Genomic DNA, 19,671 nt, shown 5'->3' on the forward strand with positions numbered 1-19,671 from the left:
ATCCGGATAGTTTCGTCCATGGTGTCTGGGCATTTTGTGTAATTTTCGGTTCTCTGGTACGCAGTGTTCGGAATGTCATTCTCAAATGTTATTCATTGAGCCCCCCCCCCCCCCCATGCAAAGAATAAACTCGTGTGCGAATCGGCAAAACATTCTCACGCATTCACAACGGCAACAATTCGCATTCATTCCATAGCCTTAAACTCATAAAAACCGTCAATTTATGGCATGCTCGTTAGGGTGAGTCAACTCTACGATTCCCAGCTCCCCACTGGTCTTTCGATGTGTATTGAGTTCCCTAACAACTGTGCCAAATTTGAATGAATTTGGTTATGATCTAGATGTACGGGGGAACTTTTAAGAATGTTTGGGAAAATGTATGGGAAACGGAATGTAAGGTTTTTGCCTGTTAAAAATTCATAAATTTCTTAAAATTGCTCAAACCTGAGAATAATACAAACGATGAATAGTTGCGTTCCGTTTCCCATACAAACTTTAAAGCTCTCCGGCAAATGTTAATCGTAGCCAAATTCGTTTGTTTATGTTTATGTTTGTTTATGTTGACCCACCCTAATGTTCAAGCATGTTTTGTTAATTTTTCATTGAATAATGCAAAAAACAAGAGTATTAACAATCAGGGCTACTTCCATTAATTTTGCAGAAAATACTGTTTCATGGTATTATGGAATCATAAGATGTTATAATGATAATTTGTATTTGTAAGTTACCGTAAGACCTGCCAATTTTGCTTTCAATGAGTCATAAACAGCGATCGCGAAGAATGAAGAATGGTTGAGAGAATAAGATAAAATCGCTTATTACTACAACTCTCATAAAGGGAAATTGGCAAACAAAATTATGTGTCACAAACACAAACTTTGCAACCTTTTGGAAATGGCTCTAATGTTGGCCTATGAATCTAAGATTGGGCCCATCGCTAAAAATTTGCTATTTATCAATTATATGTAGATGAACGCGGCATTGGGACGGTACTAATGAATATTTTTGGTCGCTATTGAAAATTAAGTCGATTGCATGGACATTACATCCATTTCCCCTATCATCATAATATATTATGACTCCATGATCCCATTTTTGTAAAATGATAGAAAGTAACCCTGATAACAATGAACATCAGTGATTAGTGCGCAATTGAATTTCTTAAGGCAAAACTCATGTCGTTTTCGTTTTTGCGGTGTAGCACCGGTGTAGTGTAAGCAGGAATGAGCGCGAGTCTTTAACAGCTCAACATAATTTGTTTGTAAACAAAAGTGCATCCTATATCTACACCCTAAATTATTTCGGTGTACGGCAGTGTAGCACCGGTGTAGCTACACCGCAAAAACGAAAACGACATCATACGCGAATAATCTCAAGAATGAGATTTGAGTTTAAGAATTTTGTCGGAACGCTGCTTGTATGATTTCAAAATATTGCAACAACACCAATAATTCGTTCCTGTCGTTCATATTTTGCCCATTGATTTTTTTTTGCTAAATTCACAAACTGTTGTGTAAGATATATTAATTGACAGCATGTAGATTCTAGCACTGGGCAAATTATGGATTTAGTTGGTATTATTGGCGCTCTTACCTAGAAGAAGTTTTATCCGGATAATTTTAAATCTTGATAGCAATGTAACACGATGGTAGATTAGTAAAATCTATTTAACTTCATGCGATAATAGTGTTTAAATTGCATTATTTATTATTCAATTTGCTTAGTGTGTAGCGTATCATTTATGTGCGTTTTTCTTAACTTTGACGTAGGGATTAAGTTCTGTTCCAAAATCCCGCCGATTCAACATTACGATTCTATCTTGATAGTGACTCTATGACAATACTCCGAGTGCCGTTACCCCGAATACCCCATTACCTCGAACAATTCACTTCCCCGAATATTCAACTTTTCCAGAAAAAAAAGCTTATTTTACGCAGATGAATGCCGCCATTTTTGTTTTGTCTCTTTGTTGTTGTGTTGCTTTTGTGACTATTTTTAAATACTTTCAATTCTACACTAATTCTCAATTAGAGAGCTCTATTCTATTTCGTACAATGGCTAATGGTATGAGGGGAGTATGTACCCCATGTGGCATAATACCGCTTCGCATAACCGTGGAAAAACGCAATGTACCTATACCGACAAATAGTTCTTTTACCTTCTTTTTTTCAACTTCCTTTTTGAACTTCAACGGAATATGAAAGGTAGCTCTTGATCAAAAACAGGGAAGATTATCATGTAGGTAATGGGTATTTTCCCTTCTTTTGGGCATGGACAGTTGTTTCATATATTTTGCACGCTCCATACATCCATTATTCTGAATGGAAGTTATGCCAGATGGTATTATTTCAAACGGCATTATGCCAAATGAGGTACCCGTTTTGGGCCTGGCCACTATGCCTAAAGCGAAGATAACATATCAAGAAGACTGGCGGCTCTCCCGTTTTCTTATACAACCGCTATGAGGCAGGCACTATCACGTCATCTAATGATCAAAGGTTACTGCATCGGTACGGATTTTATAGCAAAGATTCCAACCTCAAGAGAAATTTGCGTATTTGCTCATTTCTCTCTAAGAGAAAGAAGAGACAATAGGGGGCCTTTTTTAACCAATTTTCTGTAGAGATGAACTAGCCTAAGGCTAAAAATCTCTTTAATAAAGCATGAAAAAAAAACAGTATTCTGTCAAAGGCGAACCAGCGTCTGATTGGTCGGGTGAACGTATAGAAACGCGCAAATTTCTACAACAGGGAATCTATTTTCTTGTATTTTGACAGTCGACTGCCCATAATGAAATAGTTTTTGCACGGTCGTTTCCGAGAGTGAAGAAGAACAAGTCACAGACAAAAATAAGCCAGTTTTCTCCCTTTCCTCTTAGATTTCTCTATGCGTTGCATCCACTTCCGCTTTTGCTCAAGCGCAGCGCTACTGAACCTGTCTCTTGGATTCTGGCAAAGTTCGTGACACAATGTTTTCTTCAAGAGCCATTTTATCGATTGGACCGAATGTGGAGAAGTGAACGACTGAACTTGAAAAAAAACTTTAGTCTTGAGAAAAATTATTTACGACTTTCGAGTTTTTAAATAATGATTTCCAAAATCTTGGAAGTTTTAAAATCTGTCGAGAACCCAGATTTAGAATTAATTTTTAGCTTTTTTACCTATAAAAACAAGGCTCAGTAATTAAAGATGTTTAACTAATTTTTTTTATCCCAGTATTATTTGGAATCTAGAGCTGGTTTTAACGAATTCAAAATCCTAGACTGCGAAATAAAAAATCATGATGCCGGATTTTTTTTTTAATTTTTCATAAATACCGGATTTTTTTTAATCTTCATAAATACCGGATTTGACAAAAATAAAAATAAAATCAAAATTGTAGACTTTGATTTTTTTTTCTTCTAAAATTTCCCCGTAATGTTTTATGTTGCTGTCGTGATATGTGCTTAGTAGGTAGACAGAAAGAAGTCTGATGATGATTTAGAAGATTTCCTGCAAAAAGATTGCGACGAGGGTACCGTGCAAGCTCCATACTCTGAACGGTTAAGAGGATCTTAACTTAATAAGAATTGAACTGAGGTTGTTGCATCATAGAGATTCAAGCACCTTGTGCGACCCACGGGTCACACTGTAGCCACCACTGGTATGCGTAATCAAATTTGAACTCAAATCCGACCATTTTGACTCGCCACTAATTTTTCAAAATGGTGTTGAAAATTTGATATTTTCCAATAAAATCATAGAATGTAAACGATATTTTTATGATTTCATGATTGTTTAGACTAAAAAATGTTTTGCACAAAAAAAAAAATGTTAGCGAATCAAGTTGAAAAATTATACTTAAGCTTGCTGTAAATTCAGTGTCAACATTTCAAAGGGTCCTGATTGCTTTTGTTAATAATGGGGGGAGGGGGGGTGCTACCTGGTGAAAGTCCTGTTCGAGCAAAAAGACCTGCTTTTAACGAATTGAACCTAATTGGAGTTTAGAATGCATCCATTTACGCCGTATACGTTAAAAGCAACTCTAAAAAAGATAAATTACGATTACACGACAAATTAGGCCGACTCCAAGTTGAGATTAGTTCGCTCATATTCAGTGTTGGAAAAATATCAAAAAATCAAATCTCAAAAATGCCCAAAATAACGCTTGATTTTTGTAGACAAAAATCAACAAACAAACATTTGCGGTTGATTTGCAAACTGTGGTGAGATTGAGTTTGATGGTTTTTGCTTTACACTCGAATGCAACCGAAACTTCCATAACGGCTTGCAGCAGTCCCTTCGTGTCTGCCATCGGTGAAGATTTAAAAAAGATAGCAAACTACGCTTTCTCTTTCTAAGAAACCGATCTGCAACGGAATAATTTTTGTGTAGAGTCAACTCTCAGTTTGATTTTTGCATGCTGTGAATAGTCTCGCAATATCGAAGGAGCTTGTAAAATCAATATCAAGCATGATATTTTGATCAATTCAAGAGCCACATGTGAAAAGGGCATACAAGCTTTTTGTAAACAAATCTTTGTAAACCCTTTTCTCGCCAACCGAGGGTCGCCCACGTAAACTAACAACATCATCGGGAACGGGAAAGTTTCGCCTACCGGGTGATGTTGATGGTTTGCGTTAGTGTCACATGGGTCGCGAAAAAAAGGGCATAAGAAGGTTTGTTTACAAAAAGCTTGTATGCCCTTTTCACATGTTGCTCTTGAATTATCACACGTGATATTGAGAGTGTATAAGAGCGGGAAAATATTATTTGATTGATGATTTTGCCAACAATGTTTAAATTCTTGAAAACGTAGTTAACTCATAGACTGAGTAAAACTTTACGAAATTTTACAGGAATGTGTTTTCTAATATGAACAACATCTCGATGTACATATGAAATTAGTACACAGAAAAAAGTTTTCATGTAGTTTCTATTGGGAATGCACGTTACATTTTTCCATTAAAACCAATGATATCTATCTGAAGTTCACATAACATTCATGTGATCACATGAGTTCTATATGATAAATAACTTAAATTTCATTTAACATATAAGGTTCATGTGATTTTGTCTACACTGAGGAAATATTTCGTTCGAATTTCATACGAAATGCTTATGGATTTTAACCAAAAGAATTTGTTTTGAACTTCATACGATAGCATTATAGACGCACGCCTTCGTTATCGCTTATGATTTTCGCTATATATTGATATAAGTTTCATAAAGCTGTCGTATGAAAATAGTACGTTATGCTTATGAAAACCATATTTCATTCATATGGATTTTGAATGAGTGGAATACGGAATATAATCGTATCAACTATGAAACCGTGAATATTAATAGTCCTTCAGATTTTGTTTTATTTTTCATGTGAGATTAATTTAATTTAGTAAAACAAATAATTAAATAATTTGATTTGCATTGTTTATTTGATTTAACCTGCAGCTAAAATAAATCAATTGAAAAAATATATTAGTTTATATTAGCACGAGACAATGCCTGAAATATCTTTTGCTTGGTCCACGTTATTAAGGCTGCCGTATTTACACCACACTCTGTAATTTTAATAGAAATTCATTGATTAAATAGTAATATAGATGTTATTTTGTACCCGGAACATCCTTTTACACTGAATTTAGCGTTTTTTACCTCTGAACACAGGCAAAGCATCCACTGGAACCTTGAGATCCGAAAATAATTGCTGTTCGTACGCCATATTGTTTTGCTTTGAACAAACGTCATACGATCGTTTCATACGAACGACGTATAATTTGTTTCACACAAGGTAAACTAATAAAGTTCATTGTAGTCTCGTATGAACTTCAAACGCGTTTCGTATGAAAATCATAATTGAGACGTGCAATTTGTATAAGCCTGCTATGGAAAACATACGTGTCGTATGAAATAATTTTCACAGTTCAAAATGCTCGTTCATACGAAACGCATTATAAAAATCTTAATTCTAGTTTTCTCAGTGTAGCAATTGCCAATTATGATATCACCTGAAAGTTATCTGAAATTCTAATGAATATTTTCCATTGGATATATGATTTATTATTTAAGTGTATACTTCTAGAATGAGTAGATTTTTCCTCGATTTTTTGATATTCGAAAAGATTCATGAGGCTCGGAAAATTTTACTCAGTCTAAAAGTAAACTACGTTTTCTAGAGTTTGAGTAATTTAAACGTAAATTTGAGTCGACATTATATGCCATGTAGTGTAGTTACTAGTACTGGTCCTTTTGCACGCCAGCAGCGGGGGAACGAGCACATCTTAGCGAGAGATTCAACTTTCCACCACCTGAATATGGAAAAATCGACAATCAAAAGAGCAATTTATGAGCTTATTAATACGATTCTCAAAAAGTGTTGATGAGTCAGAATCAGGATCAGTGCTGAGTCATTGACAGATTTTCGCGCGATATTAACAAAATTATTCATCACATAGTCACTTGATTCAGACTTGATTCTCAAAAAACCTTCGGCAAAATATCATTAATTGTTTCGTCAATGACATAGATTCACCTACTAGCAAAAAGATTAATTTCATGCATTCTGAGTCCCACACACTAAGATTTTGTTTTCGTGTTCGGTAAATTTTACTGAAATCAGAACAGCTGAACGTTCGGTAAAACTTTGACCTTCATTTTTTAAAGGCTATTGAACTTGAAAATAATTTCAAAACATGTTCCACCTTGCTTAAATGATCAAATCTTGTCATTTTAGTGGAGATTTAGTTTCAAAGTAGGTAGCTGAAAAGCAATTGAATTGAATTGCATAAATTTTACCGAACAGTTCAGCTGTTCAGATTTCGGTAAAAATTACCGAAGTCGGCGATAATTTATAAGTGTGCATTATTGTTATCCAAGTAGTTCAGGACGTAGATGCCTGTTTACTTTAACGGCTCAATGTAATTGTGTTGCTCAAGTCATCTTATTTCGTTACAAATGTAGATAATAAAAAAATCTACACAAGTTCATTACTGACAGCATTGTCATTGAAAATTGACATGGTTTACCTTGACTGTGACTGCTAGCTCAAATGACCAAAGCAAACATTTTTCAAAATAATTACACACCTGGGGAAGAAAAACTTGGCTAAATATAACACACGTGTAATTCGATTAAAGATGTAAAACAGTGTAACCAAATTTAAAAATTTTCACTTGGTTACAAAAAGTCTGTAAATATCTGTGAGAAAACTAAAAAGTCTGTAAATGTCTGTAATGAAAAAAATGTCTGTGAAAAAAATAAAAGTCTGTAAATTCACAGACATGTCTGTAAATCTAGCATCTCTGTCTGTGAGAAAGCGATCCACACAATGAGCGGTACGCTCCGTGCGGCGCAGGGAGCGAATTTAATACAACAAGCGCTAATGTTTTCTTTGAATTATTTGCAGACTTTGCTTACCACGACTGCATGAATAGGAGATGAAGAAGAGCATAACGAAGAAGAATTTTGTCTTTTTGCTGGGTTTCCCATTGAGTGGCGCTCTTTGCATCGGAGCCGTCGGAGCGATGGCTACACATTGAGCTTTCGTTATTTCTGGGTGTGTATCTGTCTTCTGTTCTCCGCTGCACCCTACACTTGCGCAGGGTGAAAGACAAGCAAACTTTATGTTTGCTTGATTCTCACTTTGTTTATTTAAGAAAATCAGTGCATTGCGCACATTGAGTGATCAGATTACAGCCCTGGTTAGTAATATGACTAACGGAAATTAAAGCATTTGCACCACTATTTTGATATGGGGTTACTTTGATAATACTCGTTGAATGTAGAAGAAATGTACACTCAAAAAATTTCACACGTTTGATCGAAGTGTTTAAACACATGATTTTCTAAATGCACAATCACATTTACTTTAAGTGTATTTCACCTTGGTTCAATGTGTTATACACGTTAATTTATAGTGTTTCAAACTTTGAAATGTTGAAAATCTTTCACTATCTATTCAAGTGTATTGCACATTGAATCACGCTACTATTCAAAACAGATGGATTTAAAGTGTTTTGCATTTCAATACGATGTGAATTGCTTGCTCAGAAAGGTGAACATCGAAAACAAGAGTTGTGACTTTATCCTATCAACCCGCCTCATATATGAGAACAACCGTGACACAGTGAGATCGAACGAAGACTCCGGCAGCAGCATACCCCAACAGTCCATGATCGAATCCCAAATCAGACCCATTAAAAATATATGTGAAAGCTCTGGCCTATGGCAGTTTTGTTTATATATTTGTCGATTCATTTTTAGAGTCAGTAAAGTAGAATTTGATAAAGTAGAATATTGTAGAATATTGAACTATGGTGTGCAAAGCTATTGATATCACCATATGAGGCACATAGAATCCAAGTGTGTCACAATTCAAATCCATAGTGTTCAGGCATGGTTCATAGTATAAGATTCACACATGAAATGGATGTGTTTCACAATATGCGCAAAATTAAGTGTGAGACACATGATGACGACGTGTGGAATTTTTTGAGTGTAGTAATATATGAGTAGGGCGTTCTATCGATCAGAAAAGATCAATAATATCAATATTTCACCATGCACAAATCAATAATAAGTTTGTTCCGATGCGTTAGTTCATTAGCTACAACATAAATCCTGTTAGAGCGCATTTTATGAATATTTACGCTCATTGTTCTCAAAACAAAAGAAGCGCTCCTAGCGAATCCCCTTTTTCTACGTTTATCCGTAGGACGAAGAAAATCTAATGGCGTTTCAATGCGTTAGGACGGAATTGAAACTCGTAGAACGAATTTAGAATCAAGAAGCAGTATTAAATTTTAAACAATATCTCATCAATTTGTGACTCTTTATCAAATCCAACGGTACGTATGGAAAGGTGAATAAATTTAGAAGTCAAGAGCAAATTTTCATTATGTCGTAAGTAACATTCGCACCGATCCGAGAAAAATAAAGTTTTATTTTGATGACCGAAAAGTTATTCCTATTTCCAATTAAACACATATAATCTCATAGTGATAGCAATGTTTAACATATTTAGCCGGGTTTTAATCATGCAAAGGCAAATCGCTAGCTTTCATGCTAAGAAATACTGGTTTTTGAGTCAAAAGTTATTATACGTCGTTTGGTGGCCCCTATTGTTACTTAAGTCAAAGTGTATTTACCAGGATATTCGGGAGAATTATCAATTACGTCTCCTTACGTGCAGCCCATTCATCATTTTAGGACCACCGAAATCATCTTAGCAACAAACAGTTCGATTTATTCACTTTAATAATGAGAAAGCGAAACGACAAAAGTACACTTTTCACGGGTTTCTCAGTGCTGTTACTTAAGGCAAACGGCATCTCCATAGAAATCGGGTGACTTAAGTAACATCGAAAACTATTTTGATCGGAAGGTGATTACGTCAAAAAGCAATTCGACTGGTAAATAAATTTAAAAATGGGATGTGATCCTATATTCGGACAGTATTATAGTGTAATAGCAGGAGCATCGATTGACACTGATAGCTCGACTTTGTTTACCTTTGTTACATTCGACGTAATGAAAATTTGCTCTTGAAGTCATCTTTGACAGAAATATTCCATTTTTCGTTCAAACTCGTTCAGAAAAGAGAGGTAAAGCGCGGGTTGTGCTTAGTAGGACGGAAATTAGATCAAAAACCCTCATATATGATATAAAAGCTATATATCATATCAACGGAAATGCCCTAAACTACAATATAGAACCAATATTTCCAATTCGGAATGAGCGCAGAGAGTAAATTTAATAATTATATTCAACTATCAAAGTTACCCGTATTATCAAAGATACGTAGTTTTACGGTACTTATAAATGTTTATCATTTTTTATTCCTGTCCAAAGTATTCAATTACAACCTATTACAATTAAAATACAGCCTTAAGATATTGTTACGTCCTCAGGACCTATTTTCGAGAACATATATTGTCTAAATCTTCAGATTTTTCAGAAGTTACGTTATATCGAGGGGACTGTATTTATTGATTTATTTGATAGAACACTACTAGTAGCGTTTTAGTATACCGTGGATCCCCATTAATCTGAACGACACTTCATGCATATTAACGGACTTCATTTTTATTAGTTACTAGCTGAGTGTGCCCGGTCTTGCTCGGGATTCAATATTAGCTTGAGTTTATGCGCCGATTTAAAAAAAAAGCATGCTATATTGTACGTAGCCCCCCCCCCCCCTATTATCTAAGGGGCTACCCCCTATGATTATCTCCTTATACCCCCACACTCGCCCCCACATGCCTAATTTGGTTCAATTTGCTTGATTAGTTCTCGAGTTATGCAGAAATTTCTGTTTCATTTGTATGGGAGCCCCCCTTACAGAAGGGGGAGGGGTCTCGAACCATCATAAGAACCTTCCACGGCCCCAAAAACCCCTGTATACAAATTTTCACGCCAATCGGTTCAGTAGTTTCCGAGTCTATAAGGGTCAGACAGACAGACAGACAGACAGAAATTCATTTTTATATATATAGATTCTAGTAACCATATCAGCATCAGAAATTCATGTTTCTGGTAGCCTTATTTGCTGATTTGTTTTACTTCTGCATTCCGTTTCGCAATGTTCCATTTCGCTTTCCTCCATTCCATATGCTGAATGACGTTTGAACAATTTTTACACGGCGAATGAGAACGACCCCAATTTGAGTTTAGTTCACTCATAATCGCCAAAAGTGCAGGAACTCAGCGATGAATAAATTTGCCTCATGTTTTCCCAGGATTTTCCAGGGAAAAATTCCCGAATTTGAGAAAAGTAAATATTGGATTCGCTCAGTCAGATTTTTTAGGTTTTCCACAGGAAACCATGAGACAAATTTTACTCATCGCTGAGTTCCTGCACTTTTGGCGATTATGAGTGAACTAAACTCAAATTTGGGTCGTTCTCATTCGCCGTGTAGTTTCCACGGCGAGCAGATTAGCGGGGTTCAAATTATAAAGTGCTCCTTAAAAACGGTCAGATTACCGGGGGTCCACGTTATACGCTATGCGGCCATATTTTTTAAGTTAGGCTTTTCCTCTATTTTGATTTATTTTCCATAAATAACTTAGTGAATGATACTTTTTTGTTGTGAAAAAGACATAAGAAGCAAATGTTATGAATTGTTGTTCAATTTAATAGCTTGAGCAAGCTATATTAGTATAACAACATCATAAGTATATCAAACCTTTCAGCTCATGGAACTGTTCACAAAATGGTGCTTGCAAGGTTGATGGATTTAAATCCGACAATCGAAAAAAGATTTGTCACAAATTTATTTCCAAAAACGAGATTTAGATGTCACGCACACCCACAGCCTGCCGATGCCGGTCGCAATTGAAATGTTTTCTTGATTTTTTATTTTTTTAGATTCTCAAATAGATTTTAGCCTCAAATGCCAAATTTCAAGAAAATCTGACAAGAATTGAATTTTGAGCATAGCGGATTCAATGCATATGAATAGTTAATTTATTACGTATGGGTTTTGTATGTACCAATCAATCAAGGCAAATTTTCGAAATCTCGTACGTAGTAAGATTTTTGTCTGTTTACATTTCCGTTTTACTTCGACAAATCATGAAATCTTCTTCAAAGTTTCTTTATTTAACTTATAAATTGTATTTATGTGAAGGAAACTTAGGTCGCGGATTTTTTATTCGACGTTCACAAGTAAGTTTTCAACTGTTCGGGGTAGTGGTATGCAGGGTCCGTCATTAGAGTCGTTGATTATGTTGCTGCTTTAAATAAATAGGGTACCAGCTATGGCCAGCAATGCCACAGATACAGATTTTTGTACACGATAAAAGTTGGGAACACCTGATTTGTTCATCCATAAGGTACTATAAATACCAATTTTGTTGGCTCAAAAAATAGTTCCAAAAATTAACTATGGTTTCAAGATAAACAAGGGGGTTCCTTCTTTTTTCCTATGTAAACATCTGTATTTATAAAATCGCTGGTTATGCCTATGGAATTCCCATATGGCATAATTGGATCACACCATAATAGGAACGTTATCATTAGAATCATGGGTGTATGTTTGAACTCTCGTAATGTGTTTTTGCGTGAAAAGTTTATTAATGTACCATCTAAAACAAATAGTGCATGTTATTAACTAGTGCACAACAATTGGATGAAATGTGCGTATTGTTAAACCAATCAAAATTCGTCAGCATTTAACGCATTAGGCACTTTAACTAATTCCATATATCTCTACCAGTGCTAACGAATCGGACAGCACCGATTTGACGACAAGTTCGACTTCTTCCTCGACGGCAGCAACGCCATTTCCGCAGAGTGCCACCATAACCACAACAAACCGATTCTTCCGTCAGGGTTCCCAAGAAGGCTATTCTTCTGGTTCGTTGGAGACCTTGTCCCGGCGAGGTAGCAATCCTGACTCAGTGGAAAATGGGCCCGCTGCAAGTGGTGAACAGCAACCGGTGCGACAGACAGACGGCAGCCGATCGGAGCCCGGTTTGATGACGACTCTCGGCAATAAGCTAATTTTGCCACAACAGCAAACCGTCAGCAGTTCAAGCAACAGTGCAGTCGTCAGTGGAAATGTGCTGGATAAACCTATTCAACTATGCGCATGTTCATGCACCGGTTGGGCAGAGATATGTATTCGACGTCCTACGGGTGTTCTATCTTGGATGATGCGAGTTCAGAACCAAATCAACTATGATGCTACTTCTGGCGAATTTCCGTTGCAAGATCTTACAGCACTTTTTGCACCTAGCCTCGGTGGCGGCATAGTTGGAGCAGATTTACTCGATCGTACTCAACAGAATGTTTCCAATGGAAGTTTAAACTTTCCAGCTGCGGGCAATTCTACAGCAAGTCTTGTAAACGACGACACATATATGGTTGCATCGCACCCTTTACCGCAGACTCTAACACCTGCTGCTGTTACGCCTAAGGCAAAGGTATCAATATCGGATGAAGTTTTCGAAATTAAGAAGGAGGAAGAAAGCAGTGATGCTGGCGATGACGACGGAAATGAAGACGTGTTGATATCGGGCAGGGAGGGTACAAACAGTACTGGTCCTATCGATATTCCTAGGTACACAAAGAAAATCAAAGCTGGAGATGAAAATGATGACCCCAGCATCCCCGTTGACATCAGAGAAGATGACGAGAATCCGGATGTAGCTTTTGATGATCCTGAGGGACGTTCAAGAAATCCGGTGCGCAGGGTTAACTCCAGTCCCGAAATGAGTTCAAACTGGAAGAGCCAGTTTTTAAGCAAGATTAACAAGGAAGGATCCATCGTAATGCCATCCGATGGACATGATAGTATGCTCGAAAGTGACGGACAGCAAAAGAAAAAGAACTACGGAAAAGGAGTAAGTTGTGAAGCTATTCCGGAGGAAATTGCAGGTTCAACACCTCCCAGTGCTCCCAGATCCACTACTCTTGGTGGTGAAATAAATGACAATGTCACCGTTCGGGCATCAGGATACGTTAAACAGCAAGCAGACTTCTCCACATCGGGAGCAACTCTACATCCGTCGGCATCGTTACCTGAATCTGCTGGCCCTGAAACACCGACCAATGTTGTTCCACGAAAACAACATTCTGCAGATGAAGCCATCACTGCTAAGTCGGACCCTACAAGTTCATCGACCGAAACCATTGCTTCTCAAGCGATGATGCCACCGATAACCCAAACATTATCCTCATCATCATTGAACCTAAAACTCCCGATGGAGAAAGTTACCACAAAACCACCACAGTCACCTGCTCCTCTATCGCCACGACTATTGGCTCGCAATCCAATCAATGGGAAACTGTCCAATTCTGGTACCGCTTCTCCATCTTTCCCAGCCATTACGGCCGGAGGGATGGGTCATGGAATGCACTCCAATGAAAACGATATACCTAGAGGACGATCCAAGACTATTTCCGTTGCTCGAGAACATTACAGTAGGGACAATCTCAAATTTGGCCTCAATAAGATCACCAATCCTCGACTTCGAAACGAACAATCCGGGGTAGGTGCAGCCTCTCGTTCGGTCATCAGTCCGAGTTTTGTGTTCTTACAGCTCTACCACTGTGGTCAATTTGGCTCGACGGAAAGACCCATTCTCATGGACAAAGAAACCAGCGAGAGGGCCATTCACTTGCTAGATCTAATTGCCCCATTCGAGAAGCACAAGATCGGTGTGCTATATGTCGGTCCAGGGCAAGCCGGTATTGAGGCAGACATTCTGAAAAACCGTTTTGGCAGTTTGAGATATGCCAAATTTCTGAAAAAACTTGGCACATTAGTTGCCATAAAGGAGGCCAAAGAGAACAACTTTTTCATTGATTTGGAATCCAATGGCAAAGACGGCAACTTCACCTACATCTGGCAGGACGATATCGTCCAGGTAACGTTCCATGTCGCTACGTTGATGCCAAATAATAAACAGGATCCGAACTGCAACGAGAAGAAGAAACACATTGGAAACGACTTTGTAACGATCGTTTACAATGAAAGCGGGGAGGAGTATGATCTGAAAACCATCAAGGTGAGTAAACATTTTTAATCAATTGAAATTAGCAATGAGTAAATGATGAATTATTTTTGACAGGGTCAATTCACCTACGCTTGTGTTGTCATAGAGCCCATGGAGCTAGAAAGCAACCGTATATTCGTGCTAGCGCGAGATGAGATTGCGCAGCACGTGTGCAGCAAGCCGAAAATTGTTTCTGACTCCAGTGCTCCCCTTTTGGCTCGGCAAATGGCATTGCACGCCAACGTAAGTATCTGTGTTGATTTATCAACATTTCAAATTGCTGCTAATTTTCGTTTTATTTTTTCCAATCATAAAGCTTGCGTCGTTGGTATCGCAATCGTTGAAAATCAAGAACCAAAACCCTTACGCATCTAACTGGTTGGAAAGATTGCGAAAAATCAAAAACATACGGGCCAAGGTGGCCAATCACCCGGACTCCCAGGAACAAACCGCTGCCGCTGGGGGAACTCGAAGTGCTGGTGGAAGTGTCGGATCTGCTCAGGATCTCAGCACGGCTTCAACCACACGAGGCGATGATTTCACTATTTATACTCAGTAGTGTAGGTTAAAATTGCTTTGAAGAACTCATCCTTTCTAGAAAGTGAAAGTTTTCATTCAGGAAGAATTTGGTTGCCTTGCGCTTTAGGTGTAAAATATCTTTCTTATGTTTGCATTCAAAGTTGTTCGAAGAACGAAGGCTTCAAATAAACATCATACAATATATTGTTAAAATGCGATCGTTTATTAATTGAATAAATCGTCGGTTTCATGTCATATTGTAACAACTCAAAATTTTCAAATGTTTCCGTTATATGTATCAATATTATTATAGTAACTGTAACACTCTTGCGTCATTCGTGACTTGTCCGGGGATGAGATTTAAATATCAATTTAATAAACCTTTTTTATATAGCCTTTTATATTTTTAAGCCTTTTGTTTCCTTAGCGGTGGCTTGACAAACCTTGCTCAATCCAGAAATAAAATCAACATAGAGCATGATAAACAAAGAAATGTTCGAATATTTTTATTTTGAGTCGTTACAGTATTGCATGAAACGGACGATGTACAATCCGAAATCGGTTACCGTCATGAACTAAATCCCTTCCTCATATCTGTGACGCTGTAAAAATGTCCGACATGTTATCTGTCGGCTATCACTATTTGGCGAAGTTTTAAAGAGCTCTCCGCACACAATCTATTCTGTTGATTAATTTGTACTCCAACTTCTTTGATGGTCGAGCGCCTTCTCCGTACATGCACCAAACCAAACCCTGTTTGATTATACTTCAACCATTTCAAGAACCGTCAATTTTGTTGTACAACGCATGCAGGGTGGCCACTGAACCAAGAAGAGCGAGAATCGATAACAAACTGGAAATAATCGGAAATTTGATTGCAATCTTAAAACTTTCATACGACAGCTGCTCCAATTTCCAATTTGAAATAAAATGTCAGCAAAACAAAAGGCAAATCAATGGTAGGATCAGGTGGGGCTAGAGTGAGACCCCCAATAATTTGCAGAAAATAAACACATTTTCAATGCTAGCGCACCCATGAAACTTTTAGCGAATTTGTTTATTGTTTATTGTTTTTTTTTTACATCAACAAGCTGGATGAAGTCCCAATGATGTTAACCTTATCAACTACACTGAACCAAATTGTCAACACATGAATGTATGATTATTGCTTCACTTGAGCCCCATACGGATTATTTTTCTATTTGAGAAAGATTATCATTCTCTGATTCAGCTTTCAAAGCACAGAAGAACTGAATAGCATCAATTCTACAACAGGATGATTTTCATTCTGCACACTGTAACCCATCAGTTCTAAATCAGCATGATTATCATCCATTCTTAGGAAGACTTGCAATGAACAAACCGTATGATTAACATTGAGAATGATACGGACTCGTCATACAGTTTCAAAATAAATTGTCATGCAATGTTCAAATGAAATATAAGTGCAATCTGAATGAAAAATATATAAAAGAAGAAAGCTTATTTTACAGTTTAAAAATTGTGATCATAACAAAATATATCTGTTCTAAATCGTTGGAACAGTAAATTAATGCTGTCAATGAAACGCTTTTGTTTTACAAGTTGAACAATAGTGTTATTCATTTATTTGATATATTTTTCTGCGAAACATAACTTTTCTTCCCATTTCTTCTATTGTAAAAGGAGGGCCATCGAAAATTGTCTTTACAAATTGAAATATATCATCTATCTTTTCCCCTACTTCAAACGCCTGATAATGCTTGTTCAGACATTCAACTTTCCATCTCACAACGATTGCATATTCCTCGTTGGCATATTTGAGGAATTCAATTATTTGGTATAACTCTACTGTAGATCCCTGAGTTACTGACACAAAGTTTCCTGAGCAGTACTTAACATTATTGTAGGTTAAATATTGAGCTGTTTGAACAATTTCTCGCCTATCAATGCTGCTGTTACAAACATTATCGACGTAAGATTTTTCACCCCAGATTGCCTCTTCGTATTTATCATTTGAAACAGTTTTAAAGAATGATGAATTTACTACATCGTGAGTGAAATATAAGCTAGCTTTAATGCACATAGTCAAGCAAACATTTTTTCTGGAGGAGCTGACATCAAAATATTCCTTAAAGTCTCTGTGACGAGCTTCTTGTCGAAAACATGACATTTTTTTTAGCGGACCGCTATTTTTGATTATTTTAGGATAATGTGTTAGAAAATGTTGCTTAGGCTTTAGATGTTGATCAAATAATGAAGTATACAGTTTATGATGCTCGCTAACGAGATTGCTCAATATCTTCATTCGTGAAGGCTGGCAAATTTATAGTATCGATCATCTCAATGAGTACTACAGCATAACTCCATACAGGATCGTCTGACGAAATGAAAGGCCCAAATATAAAGGTGAAATAGTTACAAAACACAGCCATTTCGTTAGCTGTCATTCTTAAAGTTACTGATTTATTTTTCTTTGCCTTGATGTATTGATCTCCTAAATCAGGCATCCTTGCCAGGGCTTGTTCCAATCGATAGTTGTTTAACATTTTTCGCTGTTTGTTTATATCATTTAAGGTACAGTAACGTTTTGTGAAAATGCAGTGATTGATTATTTCAACAAAGCCATAATGACATACTCCCGTACTATAGAGGTCATGCATACAATCAGCATAAAAATTGGTGATTGCATGGAAAGACGGTAAACAATTGAAGACAGATCTTCCTGTTAAACCTGACTCTGACTGCTTTAATGAAATATCTGTTTCGTAGTTTTCCATGGTACGCAAGCATTCTTCATGCTCTTTCAAATCATACATAAGGAAGTCTTGCTCTTCTGCAGTACCTTCAATAGAACTTTGCTGAAAACGATCCTGAAAAGTGAAGAGTCTGGTGGATGCCTAAGTTGTCACCTTGGACAAGCATTAGCGAGACGTGCACTTTATATTCGTGTTTTTTCGTATTGATTACTATTCCTTCTTCCTCTATCTTTTTAAACTCATCTACTACATGCTTCATAAACATGTCTATACCGTCTATACCATGTTCTGAAATGTCTACACGAAACGAAAATCAATTATTTTATTCATGTGTTTCACTTATATATTATTGCCAAAGCATCAGCCTTATACATTCCATAAGACAAACCACATAGGTCCTATTAGAATGCATAAAAGGTATGTGTGACCGCTTATACATTTCATTTGACACATGATCTTTATTAACTTTTTGCAAGGCGTCTGCTCATTAGTTGACTTATACATTTTATGAATAATCAGCAATGGAAATTTGCCAAAAGGTATAAGGGGATTTCTATCCGTGTATCTTTTTAATAGCACCAGCAATGAAAACATTACATAACTTAGCAAGGTGCTGCTCAGGTAGTATTGGAAATGAATAATATAGTCCACAAATTGAATGCCTTTTGTTATGCGAGCTTAACGGATCATTAATCTCGAACTCATCCGTGTAAAAGAATAATGGTATGATCAATTTTCCAGGGTTTTGGTTTACATTGTTTTGATACAGCGCTCCGTTGACAAAATTGCAATATCTATTACTTGTTTTCCTTAGATTGTACATATTTTTAATTATTTCAGACAGCACATCTTCGGTTTCGAGAAATTTTCTGATTTGAAACTCTATGTTCATTAAGATTAAATGAGTAGTTTCGATGTTCGTGTCACTTCCTGCTTCATCGATACTACAGTTTTTAGCAATAAATACTCTCGGTTTACTGAAAAGGTCCGCCTCTATAAGAAACTTAAAGAACTTGTGCTCTGTATCAATGAAATCAAACATTGAAGACATTTTTTTGTAGATAAACGTCTGTAATATACAGTGTTTGTGGGTCACATGCCTGCAAAGGTACTACGGAGCGGATCAGGATTTCAAGGTGACTGTATAAGTTCTTGACGCTAGTCTGGACATCAAGAACATCCTTCCGTGTTATGTTGCGTCGCTTGTGGAGGTCAAGGACGAAGTTCAGTGCCATGTGGTCAATGTTTTGTAATGGCTGAAGAATCTCACAGCTAGCGGAAGTCGTTGGAGACCTTTGGGAAGGTACTCCTGCATCTGATTCCTAGGATTGGAAAGATATGTATTATTAATGATGTTCAATAACTTGAGGAAAAGTGGAGTCGGTCGAAATATTTCGTGGGGGGGTTGGAACAGTGAGGGGGGTTGTGAACACTGAGGAAATATTACGTATGAGCTCCATAAGATATGCTTATGAAATTTCGACAAAAGAAAAAACTTTGAAATTCATAAGAAGTTCTTATGAAATGACGTCAGTGGCGTTGATGTTCTTTTTCATACTGTGGTCTAGAATTTTTCATAAGATAATCTTATGAGCGAACATCTAATCTATTTTATGGATTTCATAAGACACTCTAATGGAATTAAGTTTATGTATACATGTAGCATGTTTGCCATTCATAATACCGAACCTGCAATAATGAAGTTCACATAAAAGACAACATATTCTATTTATCAAAAATACATTTATTTCTATACAAGAACTTATTACCTATTTCGTGTACTCTGAAAGGAGGCCCATCTATGGTTTCAATATGTATAACACTCAGTTCATTTAATCTTTCTATTGCTTCTGTGACAAGATAATGCTCATCGAATGATCGTACAGTCCAGTGCCTAACAATGGCTTGAAAATATTCTAGGTGTTTTATAAATTCTT

General features: G+C 36.8%; 1 protein-coding gene across 2 annotated transcripts in view; it reads left to right on the plus strand.

Annotated features, from left to right (window-relative positions):
* Window positions 1–15,196, plus strand: part of gig (tuberin) — a 33,037-nt gene extending 17,841 nt beyond the window's left edge. For both annotated transcript variants that reach the window (XM_065229636.1, XM_065229637.1), the window contains exons 4-6: window positions 12,194–14,489; window positions 14,553–14,720; window positions 14,794–15,196. In XM_065229636.1, coding sequence (XP_065085708.1) covers window positions 12,194–14,489; window positions 14,553–14,720; window positions 14,794–15,036 — 2,707 coding nt within the window. In that variant the 3' untranslated portion in view covers window positions 15,037–15,196. The remainder of the gene's footprint in view (window positions 1–12,193; window positions 14,490–14,552; window positions 14,721–14,793) is intronic.
* Window positions 15,197–19,671: the final 4,475 nt, after the last annotated feature.

Source organism: Ochlerotatus camptorhynchus, unplaced genomic scaffold, assembly GCF_037179485.1.
Source record: "Ochlerotatus camptorhynchus isolate MF236.1 unplaced genomic scaffold, CSIRO-AGI_Acam_v1.1 ptg000317l, whole genome shotgun sequence".
Classification (NCBI taxonomy): domain Eukaryota; kingdom Metazoa; phylum Arthropoda; class Insecta; order Diptera; family Culicidae; genus Ochlerotatus; species Ochlerotatus camptorhynchus.